Below are 17,379 nucleotides of genomic sequence, written 5' to 3' on the forward strand. Positions count from 1 at the left end.
GTCTGCGATGGAAATTAAATCTCACTTCAGAAATAATGGGAACGGATTAGGCCAGGGACAAGGGTCAATAGTGGCTATCCTGGCAGCCATTGACTCCACGGCATCCCACTGAAAATGAGACTTAATATGATTGCTTGTGTGTGTTTGTGCGTTCGTGTGCGCGTGTTCAGTTAGGTGGAGAACCTAAAGCCTACATACAAAAACGGTTGGAGGGTGATTTATTGAAAGCCTTATTGCTGAGTTATTGATAGTCATGGATTTAAGCATTATATGCTAGGGAGCTTTGTGCACTGTGTGCACTTAGGACCAATTGTACTTGGCAGACAAGTATGGAGTAAGGCATTTTGATTGGCTGTTGATATACACCCAGTAGGGTCTGAGTAAATCAACACGGATGGAGTGAGGCATTTTGATTGGCTGTTGATATACACCCAGTAGGCTCTGAGTAAATCATGCACATGAATGTTGAACTTCATACCAGACATATGTACATATTTCTTACTCTAGTCTTGGTTTCCAACAGACTAATGAACACCAGTAATGGATTTCATGTATAGAACATTCAGTCAAGTTGTCCACGTCTCTGAGGGGGAACTTGATCAAAGAGAGACCAGCTGGCAAATGGAAATATGTCCCCTACAAAGCAGATCCCCAAAGGAACTCCATTTACGATTTCAATGCTTATTTTTCATGTGCTATTATTGCTACTACTTCTACTACTGTATTCGAACCATGATCTCCCTTGAGTCACAAGACTGCATTGGCGCTATGAGCTAAAGCCCAGGGCTTCAGTTTGGGGAGCTAACACAAGTCTTACTTACAAGGTTACTCATCACGCATTTCACAGGACCACCTCCATTACACAAAGTACCAGGGCCTAATGAGGTTTCTCTGTCTGTTTCTTCCAGATCCCTGACTGTGGGGACGATGAGGGGACCCAGACCAGTCTAACCTGTGGTGGACCAACCAGAGGCTTCAGGAGAGGAAGGCTTTAACGCCATGAACATACCCTGCTGTCCACGTGACACCAGACAGCTCTGACACACTCCTCCTCAGCGCTCTCTCTTCCTCCCCTTCTCTCCCCCCCTTTCCCAAAAACGATATCTATAAAACACGCCCACAGAGACTGACATACGTTTCCTAAAAAGCTACATCTGGATTCCAGGGGATTTCTGTTTGGAATAAGGAGTTGAGTTGGGGAACGGAACGCTGTGATAAAATTATCGTAATTCCCCCTAACCGTCCGCTGGTCTCGTTTTTCCCAGTGAGTCCCAGAGGTACCAACCAATGGAGAGACGGAGAAGAGAGTCAGGATAAAGCAGCCAAGAAGTAAAGCAAAAAAAAGAAAGTGCTGAGTTGGGCAGGGTTGGAATCTGGAATTGGGTCCTGTGAGGGTTTTGCTTCTCTTACGTATCCCCCAGCCTAGAGGAGGAGTCTGCCGAGAAGGAATCAGACATAACAATTATTGTTTACACTTAACAAAAACGAAACTACAGCAGCTGCAGCTGTAGCTAGTCAAGGCCGAGCTACGTCACTGTGTGGAGGATTTGAACCAATAGCAGGGTTATTAGGATTGGGATTGTAACCATGACGAGTGGATTGAGGTTTTCCGCTTTGCTCATGGGGCCCTTGGTGTTCCTCAGTCTGCTGGTGACGGCCCGGGCGCTGGAGTTCGGCGGGGCCCCCGGCCAGTGGGCCCGCTACGGGCGCTGGGAGGCGGGCTCGCTGGGCGAGCTGAGCTTCAGCCTCAAGACCAACATCAGCAAGGCTCTGTTGCTCTATCTAGACGACGGAGGCAACTGTGACTTCATGGAGCTCCTGATCGCTGGAGGGCGCCTCCAGCTGCGCTTTGCCATCCACTGTGCCGAGCCCGCCACTTTACACATGGAAACCCAGGTCAACGACGACCGCTGGCACATGGTGCTCCTCACCCGCAACTTCCGCGAGACTCTGCTGATGGTGGACGGCGAGACCAAGATGGCGGAGGTCAAGTCCAAGCGGAAGGAGATGGCGGTGGTCAGCGACCTGTTCGTGGGCGGCATCCCGCCCGACGTGCGCCTCTCAGCCCTCACCTCCAGCACGGTGAAGTACGAGCCCCCGTTCCTGGGCCTGATCTCCAACCTGAAGGTGGGAGAGACACCCCCCACCCTGCTCAACAGCCAGGGCATCCAGAGTCACATGGAGTACCTGTGCACCAAGCAGAACCCCTGCCTCAACGGAGGTTTCTGCTCCATCCAGTATGGCGAGGTACACTGTGACTGCACGCACACTCGCTACAAGGGGAAGTACTGCAAGGAAGGTAAGATCAGGAGCTAGCTGAACAGCTAATACCCTTTTTTTCTAATGCACCTTAGCACGTTCCCAGAAAAATAGAGACGTTCAATCTCTACCACCTCAATTTAATCGTGTTGTTTGTTTGTTTTGCTTTTTATGTGTTTTGAGATTATTTTCTGTAATGAAAAGCGTTAAACAAAATACATTATTATTATTATTATTATTAACTATGGTGAATGCATAACCAGGCCAGCTCAATACAGTTCGGTTTGGCTCGGGATTGGTTCAGTACGGTGAAAAGTCCTTAGCATAATATACTGTAGGTAAAAGCGCTAATTCCTTAGCATACTGTACTGTAGATAAAAGCGCTAATTGCTTAGCATACTGTACTGTAGATGAAAGCGCTAATTCCTTAGCATATTGTACTGTAGGCAAAAGCGCTAATTCCTTAGCATACTGTACTGTAGGCAAAAGCGCTAATTCCTTAGGATACTGTACTGTAGGTAAAAGCGCTAATTCCTTAGCATGCTGTACTGTATATAAAAGCGCTAATTCCTTAGCATACTGTACTGTAGATAAAAGCGCTAATTCCTTAGCATACTGTACTGCAGATAAAAGCGCTAATTCCTTAGCATACTGTACTGTAGATAAAAGCGCTAATTCCTTAGCATACTGTACTGTGTATAATAAAGTGCTAATACCTTAGCATACTGTACTGTAGGTAAAAGCGCTAATTCCTTAGCATACTGTACAGTAGATAAAAGCGCTAAGTCCTTAGCATACTGTACTGTAGGTAAAAGATGAGTTAGCTGAATCACTAACATAGTGTACTGTCATCATCTTCAAAGCAGAGCAAAGGCAGCAAGCCCCCAATGCTAATGTTTATGTATTATTCTAATGCAATCTTGTCTTTGACCTTTGGAAGTTTCCCGGATAGAGTGGAAGCTAGTGACTCACACTTTGGGAGTAGGCCATATGTGATGTCTACACTGTGGATAATGTACAGTAGCGGGGAATGTAGGCCATTGTTCTCTCAGCACAGATGGAGATGAGTGTGAGAAATGAACTGAAACAGATGGAAGTGATGTTTCTCATCCTTTTGTTTTATGGAGGGGGATGCTATGGAAACGCTATCGAAACGCTATCGATGCTATCGATACAGGCTGTTGCTGCCTTTTCTCTGGAAAAGTTCCCCTCTTTTTATGCTTAATTGTTCAACTGCAAAAGGAGATGTTGCTTGTTTGTGAGGTTTGAGACGAGAAGTGTTTTGTTAGAGACTATTTCGACGCATGTATGCATTATATATTTTGTTGTTGTTGTGAGATTTTATTTTAAAAAAGTAATACAAAACATACAAATGACAACAAACATCAATTACATCACACCTGCCCAGACCCACATGCTCATGTATGGCCTCTGATATAAGTAAACTTATGCATTGACATTGCAGGATGTGGTAAACTAAGCTAGATGTCTACACTTCCATTTCCTTTTCCCTCTCTCTCTTGGCCAATCTCTCCATCTCTTCTCTCTCTCCTCTCTCTCCTCCATCTCCCAAATGTAATTTCTCCCCCTCTGTTTCTCTCTGCCCTCGCCGGCATTTCCTTTTGGAATCTGTTCCTTTCCTGCCAGATTATGTCAAAGTCTGTTGACTGTAAATCTCTGCCTCCCGCTCCTGTCTCTGACACATCTCATCGCCTGATCTATCTGTGTTTTGCCTCTCCTCTGTTCGCGTTGTCTCTCTCTCTCTCTCTCTCTGTTCATCCTGCAGCGTTTCCTCTGCCCAGCTAATATCTCTTCTCCTTCTTCAGGCTATCTCTGCTGTTTGTCTCTCTCACCCCCACCCCTGTCTCACTCTCTCTCAACACTTATCTCTCTCTCACCCCCACCCCTGTCTCTCTCTCTCACTCTCTCAACACTTATCTCCCTCTCTCACCCACCCCTGTCTCACTGTCTCTCAACACTTATCTCCCTCTCACCCCCACCCCTGTCTCTCTCTCTCACTCTCTCTCAACACTTATCTCCCTCTCACCCCACCCCTCTCTCTCTCTCTCTCTCTCTCTCTCTCTCTCTCTCTCTCTCTCTCTCTCTCTCTCTCTCTCTCAACACTTATCTCCCTCTCTCCCCCACCTCTCTCTCTCTCTCAACACTTATCTCCCTCTCTCCCCCACCTCTCAACACTTATCTCCCTCTCTCCCCCACCCCTCTCTCAACACTTATCTCCCTCTCCCCCTCTCTCTCTCTCTCTCCCCCACCCCTCTCTCTCAACACTTATCTCCCTCTCTCCCCCACCCCTCTCTCTCTCTCAACACTTATCTCCCTCTCCCCCCCTCTCTCTCTCTCTCTATCTCTCTCTCTCTCTCTCTCTCTCCCCCACCCCTCTCTCTCTCTCAACACGTATCTCCCTCTCTCCCCCACCCCTGTCTCTCTCCCTCAACACTTATCTCCCTCTCTCCCCCACCCCTGTCTCTCTCCCTCAACACTTATCTCCCTCTCTCCCCCACCCCTGTCTCAACACTTATCTCCCTCTCTCCCCCACCCCTCTCTCTCCCTCAACACTTATCTCCCTCTCTCCCCCACCCCTCTCTCTCTCTCAACACTTATCTCCCCCACCCCTGTCTCCCCCTCACACCCTATCTCCCTCTCTCCCCCACCCCTCCCTCAACACTTATCTCCCTCTCTCCCCCACCCCTGTCTCTCTCTCTCAACACTTATCTCCCTCTCTCCCCCCCACCCCTGTCTCTCTCCCTCCAACACTTATCTCCCTCTCTCTCCCCCACCCCCTGTCTCTCTCCCTCAACACTTATCTTCCTCTCTCCCCCACCCCTGTCCTTCCCTCAACACTTATCTCCCTCTCCCCCCACCCCTGTCTCTCTCCCTCAACACTTATCTGCCTCTCTCCCCCAGCCCTCTCTCTCAACACTTATTTACATTTACATTTAAGTCATTTAGCAGACGCTCTTATCCAGAGCGACTTACAAATTGGTGCATACACCTTATGACATCCAGTGGAACAGCCACTTTACAATAGTGCATCTAAATCTTTTTAGGGGGGTGAGAAGGATTACTTACCCTATCCTAGGTATTCCTTGAAGAGGTGGGGTTTCAGGTGTCTCCGGAAGGTGGTGATTGACTCCGCTGTCCTGGCGTCGTGAGGGAGTTTGTTCCACCATTGGGGGCCAGAGCAGCGAACAGTTTTGACTGGGCTGAGCGGGAACTGTACTTCCTCAGTGGTAGGGAGGCGAGCAGGCCAGAGGTGGATGAACGCAGTGCCCTTGTTTGGGTGTAGGGCCTGATCAGAGCCTGGAGGTACTGAGGTGCCGTTCCCCTCACAGCTCCGTAGGCAAGCACCATGGTCTTGTAGCGGATGCGAGCTTCAACTGGAAGCCAGTGGAGAGAGCGGAGGAGCGGGGTGACGTGAGAGAACTTGGGAAGGTTGAACACCAGACGGGCTGCGGCGTTCTGGATGAGTTGTAGGGGTTTAATGGCACAGGCAGGGAGCCCAGCCAACAGCGAGTTGCAGTAATCAAGACAGGAGATGACAAGTGCCTGGATTAGGACCTGCGCCACTTCCTGTGTGAGGCAGGGTCGTACTCTGCGGATGTTGTAGAGCATAAACCTACAGGAACGGGACACCGCCTTGATGTTAGTTGAGAACGACAGGGTGTTGTCCAGGATCACGCCAAGGGTCTTAGCGCTCTGGGAGGAGGACACAATGGAGTTGTCAACCGTGATGGCGAGATCATGGAACGGGCAGTCCTTCCCCGGGAGGAAGAGGAGCTCCGTCTTGCTGAGGTTCAGCTTGAGGTGGTGATCCGTCATCCACACTGATATGTCTGCCAGACATGCAGAGATGCGATTCGCCACCTGGTCATCAGAAGGGGGAAAGGAGAAGATTAATTGTGTGTCGTCTGCATAGCAATGATAGGAGAGACCATGTGAGGTTATGACAGAGCCAAGTGACTTGGTGTATAGCGAGAATAAGAGAGGGCCTAGAACAGAGCCCTGGGGGACACCAGTGGTGAGAGCGCGTGGTGAGGAGACAGATTCTCGCCACGCCACCTGGTAGGAGCGACCTGTCAGGTAGGACGCAATCCAAGCATGGGCCGTGCCGGAGATGCCCAACTCGGAGAGGGTGGAGAGGAGGATCTGATGGTTCACAGTGTCGAAGGCAGCCAATAGGTCTAGAAGGATGAGAGCAGAGGAGAGAGAGTTAGCTTTAGCAGTGCGGAGCGCCTCCGTGATACAGAGAAGAGCAGTCTCAGTTGAATGACTAGTCTTGAAACCTGACTGATTTGGATCAAGAAGGTCATTCTGAGAGAGATAGCGGTAGAGCTGGCCAAGGACGGCACGCTCAAGAGTTTTGGAGAGAAAAGAGAGAAGGGATACTGGTCTGTAGTTGTTGACATCGGAGGGATCGAGTGTAGGTTTTTTTCAGAAGGGGTGCAACTCTCGCTCTCTTGAAGACGGAAGGGACGTAGCCAGCGGTCAGGGATGAGTTGATGAGCGAGGTGAGGTAAGGGAGAAGGTCTCCGGAAATGGTCTGGAGAAGAGAGGAGGGGATAGGGTCAAGCGGGCAGGTTGTTGGGCGGCCGGCCGTCACAAGACCCAAGATTTCATCTGGAGAGAGGGGGAGAAAGAGGTCAGAGCATAGGGTAGGGCAGTGTGAGCAGAACCAGCGGTGTCGTTTGACTTAGCAAACGAGGATCGGATGTCGTCGACCTTCTTTTCAAAATGGTTGACGAAGTCATCTGCAGAGAGGGAGGATGGGGGAGGAGGATTCAGGAGGGAGGAGAAGGTGGCAAAGAGCTTCCTAGGGTTAGAGGCAGATGCTTGGAATTTAGAATGGTAGAAAGTGGCTTTAGCAGCAGAGACAGAGGAGGAAAATGTAGAGAGGAGGGAGTGAAAGGATGCCAGGTCCGCAGGGAGGTGAGTTTTCCTCCATTTCTGCTCGGCTGCCCGGAGCCCTGTTCTGTGAGCTCGCAATGAGTCGTCGAGCCACGGAGCGGGAGGGGAGGACCGAGCCGGCCTGGAGGATAGGGGACATAGAGAGTCAAAGGATGCAGAAAGGGAGGAGAGGAGGGTTGAGGAGGCAGAATCAGGAGATAGGTTGGAGAAGTTTTGAGCAGAGGGAAGAGATGATAGGATGGAAGAGGAGAGAGTAGCGGGGGAGAGAGAGCGAAGGTTGGGACGGCGCGATACCATCCGAGTAGGGGCAGTGTGGGAAGTGTTGGATGAGAGCGAGAGGGAAAAGGATACAAGGTAGTGGTCGGAGACTTGGAGGGGAGTTGCAATGAGGTTAGTGGAAGAACAGCATCTAGTAAAGATGAGGTCAAGCGTATTGCCTGCCTTGTGAGTAGGGGGGGGAAGGTGAGAGGGTGAGGTCAAAAGAGGAGAGGAGTGGAAAGAAGGAGGCAGATAGGAATGAGTCAAAGGTAGACGTGGGGAGGTTAAAGTCGCCCAGAACTGTGAGAGGTGAGCCGTCCTCAGGAAAGGAGCTTATCAAGGCATCAAGCTCATTGATGAACTCTCCAAGGGAACCTGGAGGGCGATAAATGATAAGGATGTTAAGCTTGAAAGGGCTGGTAACTGTGACAGCATGGGTAAGGGGAGAAAGAGAGAAAGACCACTTGGGAGAGATGAGGATCCCGGTGCCACCACCCCGCTGACCAGAAGCTCTCGGGGTGTGCGAGAACACGTGGGCAGACGAGGAGAGAGCAGTAGGAGTAGCAGTGTTATCTGTGGTGATCCATGTTTCCGTCAGTGCCAAGAAGTCGAGGGACTGGAGGGAGGCATAGGCTGAGATGAACTCTGCCTTGTTGGCCGCAGATCGGCAGTTCCAGAGGCTACCGGAGACCTGGAACTCCACGTGGGTCGTACGCGCTGGGACCACCAGATTAGGGTGGCCGCGGCCACGCGGTGTGGAGCGTTTGTATGGTCTGTGCAGAGAGGAGAGAACAGGGATAGACAGACACATAGTTGACAGGCGAAAGAAGAGGCTACGCTAATGCAAAGGAGATTGGAATGACAAGTGGACTACACGTCTCGAATGTTCAGAAAGTTAAGCTTACGTAGCAAGAATCTTATTGACTAAAATGATTAAAATGATACAGTACTGCTAAAGTAGGCTAGCTGGCAGTAGCTGCGTTGTTGACACTACACTAATCAAGTCGTTCCGTTGAGTGTAATAGTTTCTACAGTGCTACTATTCGGGGGCTAGCTGGCTAGCTAGCAGTGTTGTTTACGTTACGTTGCGTTAAAAGAACGACAATAGCTGGCTAGCTAACCTAGAAAATCGTTCTAGACTACACAATTATCTTTGAAACAAAGACGGCTATGTAGCTAGCTATGTAGCTAGCTACGATCAAACAAATCAAACCGTTGTACTGTAATGAAATGAAATGAAAATGTGATACTACCTGTGACTGCGACCGGGTTGTTGAATTCGATTCAGTAGACGTGTGTGTGGTGACGTTGGCTAGCTGTTAGCTGTTAGCTGTTGGCTAGCTAGCAGAGTCTCCTACGTTAAGGACGACAAATAGCTGGCTAGCGAACCTCGGTAAATTAAGATAATCACTCCAAGACTACACACTCTAAACTACACAATTATCTTGGAAACAAAGACAGCTATGTAGCTAGCTAACACTAAACTAATCAAGTCGTTCAGTTGAGTGAATAGCACTACAGTGATGCTAATCTGTGGGAGTTTGCTAGCGTTTGCTAGCTCCTGGGCGAATAGCAGTGAAGGCTACGTTAGGGCGACGAAATACGATAATTATGCAATTATCTCTGATACAAGGACGGCTATGTAGCTAGCTAAGAAGAAATTGCTAAGATTAGACAAATCAACCGTTGTACTATAATGAAATGTAATGAAAAAGTTATACAACCTGCGGAGCGAAGTGCGATGCGACCGCTCGCTCCAACCCGGAAGTAGTTACTTATCTCCCTCTCTCTCCCCCCTCAACACTTATCTCCCTCTCTCCCCCAGCCCTCTCTCTCAACACTTATCTCCCTCTCTCCCCCACCCCTCTCTCTCCCTCAACACTTATCTCCCTCTCTCCCTGTGCCCTTTCTGTATCCCCGCCTCTCTCTCTGTTTTTCATCCTGCATGCATCCGCCTGTGTCGCTGGCATTTGCATGCCTTTCAAACAGAAGTGTTTCTATGTAGTTATTTCTCTTTTAACCAGCCTGAATTTGACTACTATTCTTGACAGTAGGCTATTAGTATATTCAGATAGCTAATATGCTTCTGGTGGTCATTTATAATCGATGAGGTTCAGAGATCCTCCAATGCACAGTATGATGAAATGCCTTGTAATTTGGAAGATCAAGTCACCTATTTAGAGTCAGTCTGTGTGCAGTCTTAATTTACCAACAAGATCTCACGGTTTGACCACTTTGACTTCAGATTCTGATGTTTAACCACGTTCCCCAAAACGTCAAATTTCAAAGTTGCTCCAAACATCAAATTTCTAAGTGTTTTTGCCACCCTGGGTTGCTCCTCATGCTTAGCTTCGTTTACTTTCTTCAAATGTCAAAGTTAACCCCTAAGTTAAGGGTTAAGGTTTTGGATAGGGTTTAAACATAAAGTTTAGGAATTCATTCCAAATGGTTAAGGATATATATTTTTTTAAGTGTCAACCACTGGGATGGAACACACAACCTTTGGATCCAGATGTCATGGGATTACAGCCATCCACTACCCCAGTCCACAAAACCCTAGCAAAAACCCAAGCCTACTTGATGGTAATAGCTCTCTCTTCAAATTTTGAAGTCAATCTTCAGCAATCTGGCCGTAATTTATATCCCCAAAAATATGGTGTTCAGGGCTGAGCTTCACCAGATGTAAAATATTTTATGTTTCTTCTTTCTTTTTTATCTTGTTTTTTCTCGTGATATCAAATTGCGATATTATCTCATCACTGCAACTACCCAATGGGCTCGGAGAGGTGAAGGTCGATTCATGCATCCTCCAAAACATGACCCCTCAAACCTCGCTCCTTACCACCCGTCCGCTTAACCCGGAAGGCAGCCGAACCAATGTGTTGGTAGAAACACCATTTAACTGATGACCGAAGTCAGCCTGCAGGCGCCCAACCTGCCACAAGGAGTCGCTAGACAGCAATCAGCCAAGTAATCAGGCCAAACACCGTCCCCTAACCCAGACAATTCTGGGCCAAATGTGCACCACCCTATGGGAATCCCAGTCACGGCCGGCTGTGACACAGCCTGGGATCGAACCCAGATCTGTAGTGACGCCTTAAGCACTGTGATGCAATGCCTTAAACCGCTGCTCCACTTGGGAGGTATTTTTTATGTTTCAAGGCCTGAAGATGTGGCTACTGCATAAAAAATCCATTTAGTCTGTGCAGTCGCTGAAGTGGGCAGTTTTGCAGATCTAAAGTACATGTCAGTCAGCATTTAGGCTGTCATTGAGATCAAAGTTGTTATGATATTTTCAACATGTGTTTGACACAGTCTTAGTGTGTGTGGAATTGACCAACTCTTTCCCATCTCATTCACACGTACACACACACACGCACACACACACACACGTACACACATGCACACGCACACACACACACCCACGCGCACACGCACACCCACACACATGCGCACACCCACGCACACACACACACACATGCACACACACACACACATGCACACACACACGCACATGCCCACACACACGTACACACACACACACACACACACACACACACACACACACACACACACACACACACACACACACACACACACACACACACACACACACACACTGGTCTGACAGTCGCCACTCTCTCTCCCTCCTTCACCTCTATCAGTTTTTCTACTTCTCCATCCTTTCGTTTCTCCCTTTCACCCATCTCTTCTCTGTGTTAGATGGCTTGGCTGCTGTGTGTCCTTTCACCCATCTCTTCTCTGTGTTAGATGGCTTGGCTGCTGTGTGTCCTTTCACACATCTCTTCTCTGTGTTAGATGGCTTGGCTGCTGTGTGTCCTTTCACCCATCTCTTCTCTGTGTTAGATGGCTTGGCTGCTGTGTGTCCTTTCACCCATCTCTTCTCTGTGTTAGATGGCTTGGCTGCTGTGTGTCCTTTCACCCATCTCTTCTCTGTGTTAGATGGCTTGGCTGCTGTGTGTCCTTTCACCCATCTCTTCTCTGTGTTAGATGGCTTGGCAGCTGTGTGTCCTTTCACCCATCTCTTCTCTGTGTTAGATGGCTTGGCTGCTGTGTTTCCTTTCACCCATCTCTTCTCTGTGTTAGATGGCTTGGCTGCTGTGTTTCCTTTCACCCTTCTCTTCTCTGTGTTAGATGGCTTGGTTGCTGTGTGTCCTTTCACCCATCTCTTCTCTGTGTTAGATGGCTTGGCTGCTGTGTGTCCTTTCACCCATCTCTTCTCTGTGTTAGATGGCTTGGCTGCTGTGTGTCCTTTCACCCATCTCTTCTCTGTGTTAGATGGCTTGGCTGCTGTGTGTGGTTGCTGAGAGCAGATACACCCTGGCTTTTGGCTAAATTGCGGAATACCAAAGCAATGCCACTGTGACTGCCGGAAACATTTGTCCTTTTCAAAAAGATAGAGGGAGAGAGACGGAGCAAGGGGGAGCGAGAAAGACAGGAGAGAGAGGGACAGAGCAACGATGAGAACGAGAGAGAAAGACAGAGTAAGGAAGAGAAGAGAGGGGGAGAAAGAAAAAGAGAAAGGAAGTGGGACCGAGAGAGAGACAAGGGGATAGAATGAGGGAGCATTTACAGTTTTTAACTCATGAAAGTCATGGTAAAAATGTTAGCATTTACAGTTTTTAACTCATGAAAGTCATGGTAAAAATGTTAGCATTTACAGTTTTTAACTCATGAAAGTCATGGTAAAAATGTTAGCATTTACAGTTTTTAACTCATGAAAGTCATGGTAAAAATGTTAGCATTTACAGTTTTTTTCATACGTTGACGTTCAAGAACAGGAAAACAAATATTAAAAAGTTAATGTCTCAGAAAGTTTATTGAGAGGATAATGGAGAAAGGTGCTGGATGTGTCTGCTGCCATCAATTCAAGTCCCATTGGTACTTTCCCTTCCTGTCTTTGCATCGTACATGAGCTCATGAATAGAAGGTCTGGGAGCTGCCAAGCTTTGATGTAGTTGTCAGAAGATACCATGAGAGAATGCAGGCTGACATAAAGAAATGGCCTTCAAGTCGAAGAGAAGGAAAGGAAAGAAGGAAAGGAGAGGAGGAAGGGAGAGATTGGAGGGGAAGGGAAATAAGGAAAGGAGAGATGGAGAGATGGAAATGAGAGAAGGAAGTGAGAGAAGGGAGAGAAGGAAGGGAGAGAAGGAAAGGAGAGAAGGAAAGTATAGATGGAAAGGAGAGAAGGAAGGGAGAGAAGGAACGTATAGATGGAAAGGAGAGAATGGGAGGGTGAGAAGGAAAGTATAGATGGAAAGGAGAGAAGGGAGGGAGAGACGGAAAGTATAGATGGAAAGGAGAGAAGGGAGGGAGAGAAGGAAGGGAGAGAAGGAAAGTATAGATGGAAAGGAGAGAAGGGAGGGAGAGAAGGAAGGGAGAGAAGGAAAGTATAGATGGAAAGGAGAGAAGGGAGGGAGAGAAGGAAAGTATAGATGGAAAGAGAGAAGGGAGGGAGAGAAAGAAAGTATAGATGGAAAGGAGAGAAGGGAGGGAGAGAAGGAAAGTATAGATGGAAAGAGAGAAGGGAGGGAGAGAAGGAAAGTATAGATGGAAAGGAGAGAAGGGGGGAGAGAAGGAAGGGAGAGAGGGAAAGTATAGATGAGAAGGAAGGGAGAGAGGGAACGTATAGATGGAAAGGAGAGAAGGGAGGGAGACAAGGAAAGTATAGATGGAAAGGAGAGAAGGGAGGGAGAGAAGGAAGGGAGAGAGGGAAAGTATAGATGGAAAGGAGAGAAGGGAGGGAGAGAAGGAAGGGAGAGAGGGAAAGTATACGTGGAAAGGAGAGAAGGGAGGGAGAGAAGGAAGGGAGAGAGGGAAAGTATACGTGGAAAGGAGAGAAGGAAGGGAGAAAGGGACGGGAGATGGAAAGGAGAGAAGGGAGGGAGAGAAGGAAGGGAGATAAGGAAAGTATAGATGGAAAGGAGAGAAGGAAGGGAGAAAAGGACGGGAGAGAAGGAAAGGAGAGAAGGGAGGGAGAGTAGGGGGAGAGAAGGAAAGTATAGATGGAAAGGAGAGAAGGGGGAGAGAAGGAAAGTATTGATGGAAAGGAGAGAAGGGAGGGAGACAAGGAAAGTATAGATGGAAAGGAGAGAAGGGAGGGAGAGAAGGAAAGTATAGATGGAAAGGAGAGAAGGGAGGGAGAGAAGGAAAGTATAGATGGAAAGGAGAGAAGAGGGAGAGAAGGAAAGTATAGATGGAAAGGAGAGAAGAGAGGGAGAGAAAGAAAACATATGATACCCATAATAATAAACCACATCATACCATACAAGTAACACATTCTGCTTCTAACACACACATGAAGAATACATACACACATGAATAACACACACACACATGAATAACACACACACACATGAATAACACACACACACACATGAATAACACACACACAGGTGAAGAATATACACACATGAATAACACACACACACATGAAGAATACACACACATACACACATGAATAACACACACACACATGAAGAATACACACACGAAGAATACATATACACACACACACACGAAGAATACACACACACACACATGAATAACACACACACACATGAATAACACACACACAAAGAATACATGTACACATTCACACATGAATAACACACACACACATGAAGAATACACACACGAAGAATACACATACACACACACACACATGAATAACACACACACACACACACACACGAAGAATACACATACACACACACACATGAATAACACACACACACACATGAAGAATACACACACACACACACATGAATAACACACACACAGGTGAAGAATACACACACATGAATAACACACACACACACATGAAGAATACACACACACACACACACATGAATAACACACAAACACATTAATAACACACACACACATGAATAACACACCCATGAAGAATACACACACACGAAGAATACACATACACATACAGACATGAATAACACACACACACATGAAGAATACACACACATATGCGCACATGAAGAAGACACCCACTCACACACATGAAAAATACACCCACATGAACACACACACATACAAAAACAAACATACACACAGTCCCCTCCAGAGGCTCATACCACATACACACGTCCACAGTCTTCATACACACCCACACAGTGTTCACACACACCTGCTGAATGTGGGGGTGGCAGGAGCCTTGGGAGGGGACTGTGTGTGCGTGTATGTGTGTTTGTGTGTATGTGTGTTCGTGTTCGTGTGTGTGTGTGTGTGTGTGTGTGTGTGTGTGTGTGTGTGTGTGTGTGTGTGTGTTCTTCATGTGCGTGCCCTTCCTGTTAACCAATCATTTTCCAGCATTTCAAGCATCAGAGGTTCTAATTAAAAAGGGTCACCTGTATGGGCCATTGTTTTTATAATTGATGGTGACCCTGGCTTTTCTCCAGATAACCCCCATCTGCAGCGCCAGCTCTTTGGAGTCCTCAGTCTCACTACGCAGGGTAATTAGAGGTTAAATGAGCTATGGCAAAATGGCCACCCTGATATTAATACTTTCCCTCCATGGACAAGGAGCTTAATGTGTATAGGCCCATGGCTAGGAAAGGAAATGTCTGCTGAATAACAATCTCCCCACCTATCATGATATCCGCCATCTTGTAAATTAATATTTACCAGACAATCTAATACACAGCAATTTCCTCAAGGGTACATTTTTCACCTATTAGTTTGGGGATTCGAACAAGCAACCTTTTGGTTACAAGGCCAACGCGCTTAACCACTAGGCTACCTATAGTGTCTGCTTACGATGCATGATCCATCGTCACAGTTCAAGGTTTGTTCGCTTGATAATCAAAGAGTGTTGCTGTAATTGCAAAAAAATGAAATCCTTTTTGTTGTCTGCTAAACTAAAACAGATGATGGCCTTGCATTAAGTGCCTGTGCATTGTCAGTGTAAGGGAAAAGGAAGTCTAGGTGATTACTGTGCGATTTCCATGGATGTAATTACCATCTATGTTTATAGATTCATGGTAATATGCAAAGTGAGATGAGATAGCGGATTTACCAGTTATTAGAGCAAGGAAATATCTGTGTTAGAAAACGTATTTAGAAAAATATTGGAGGATGTACAGTAGACTCTGGAATTTCAATTTGTAGTGTCTAACCATAGTCAACAAAAGTGCATCATATTTGAATAAAACATCAATTACTTCTTTAACAGCAAATGGATTCTTCTAATTGCAGAAAAAACACTCGTAGGAAATGGCATACAATGCCAAAAAAAATCAGTTCAAATCACAGTAAATCCCTGTTCCCAGCCCATTCTCCAGCTGTACAATGCAATCTCACGCAATCCAGAGGAGGCAGGTTGAGTCAGCGGGCGGGAGGCGCTCCTGCAGTTGGCAAGCTTTGTCGTTGGTGTTCAAAAACAGCTGCTTCGCTCGTTAACAATCACTTCTCTCTAATTCGGTCTCATCATCACTTTTTATCGTACAGCAGACCCTGGGTCCCTGAGGAGCCCTAGAGTTAACTGCCACTGCCCCTGCACATCAGGGATGGAGACCCCATGCTGCCACTACCTGGAGATAGCAGTATAGCAGCTATGCGGCATGCAAGGAGCAGAAACAGCTTGCTCTTAGCCTGCCGAATATATTTTAGTGATTGAATATACTGAACAAAAATATACAGTACACACAACATGCAACAATTTCAAAGATTTTACTGAGTTATAGTTCATATAAGGAAATCAGTCAATTAAATAGATTCATTAGACCCTAATCTATGGATTTCACATAACTGGAATGACAGATGTGCATCTGTTGGTCACAGACACCTTAAAAAAAGGTAGGGGTGTGGATCAGAAAACCAGTCAGTATCTGGTGTGACCACCATTTGCCTCATGCAGCACGACACATCTCCTTCACATAGAGTTGATCAGGCTGTTGATTGTGGCCTGTTGAATGTTGTCCCACTCCTCTTCAAAGGCTGTGTGACGTTGATGAATATTGGCGGGAACTGGAACACGCTGTCGTACACATTGATCCAGAGCATCCCAAACTTGCTCAATGGGTGGTGACATGTCTGTAGAGTATGCAGGCCATGTAAGAACTGGGACATTTTCAGTTTCCAGGAATTGTGTAGAGATCCTTGCGACATGGGGCAGTGCATTATCATGCTGAAACATGAGGTGATGGAGGCGGATGAAGGGCTGGGCAATGGGCCTCAGAATCTCGTCACGGTATCTCTGTACATTCAAACTGGCACTGATAAAATGCAATTGTGTTCATTGTTCGTAGCTTATGCTTGCCCATACCATAACCCCACCGCCACCATGGTGCACACAGTTCACAACGTTGACATCAGCAAACCGCTTGCCCACACAACTCCAATCTGCGGTTGTGAGGCCACTTGAACGCACTGCCATATTCTCTAAAACAACATTGGTGGTGGCTTGTGGTAGAGACATTAACATTTAAGTCTCTGGCAACAGCTCTGGTGAACATTCCTGCAGTCATCATGCCAAATGCACACTCCCTCAAAACTTAAGACATCTGTGGTATTGTGTTGTGACAAAACTGCACATTTTAGAGTGGCCTTTTATTGTCCCCAGCACAAGGTGCACTTGTGTAATGACCGTGCTGTTTAATCAGCTTCTTGATACGTGTCAGGGGGATTGGCAAAGAACAAATGCACACTAACAGGGATGTAATCACATTGGTTCACAACATTTGAGAGACATTAACCTTAAGTGCGCATGGAACATTTCTGGGATCTTTTATTTCAGCTCATGAAACATGGGACCAACATTTTACATGTTGCAATTCAATTTATGTTCAGTGTAGTATCTTTTTTCCTTAACAGGCTAGTTAACGAGCACTTGGATATTGACATACTGTATACTGTGTAGAGCTGGATTGAGAAGGTACATTAAGCTGTCTATGAAATTGCCGC

The 17,379-nt window shown here is 46.9% G+C and overlaps 1 protein-coding gene across 1 annotated transcript in view; it reads left to right on the forward strand.

The window, feature by feature from the left end:
* The window catches only part of LOC118392701 (neurexin-1-like), a 1,157,590-nt gene that overhangs the window by 134,821 nt on the left and 1,005,390 nt on the right, over positions 1–17,379 (forward strand). The window contains exon 2 of the mRNA XM_052460740.1: positions 909–2,299. Coding sequence (XP_052316700.1) covers positions 1,588–2,299 — 712 coding nt within the window. The 5' untranslated portion in view covers positions 909–1,587. The remainder of the gene's footprint in view (positions 1–908; positions 2,300–17,379) is intronic.

The sequence above is a fragment of the Oncorhynchus keta genome, chromosome 13 (genome assembly GCF_023373465.1).
Source record: "Oncorhynchus keta strain PuntledgeMale-10-30-2019 chromosome 13, Oket_V2, whole genome shotgun sequence".
NCBI classification, from domain to species: Eukaryota; Metazoa; Chordata; class Actinopteri; order Salmoniformes; family Salmonidae; genus Oncorhynchus; species Oncorhynchus keta.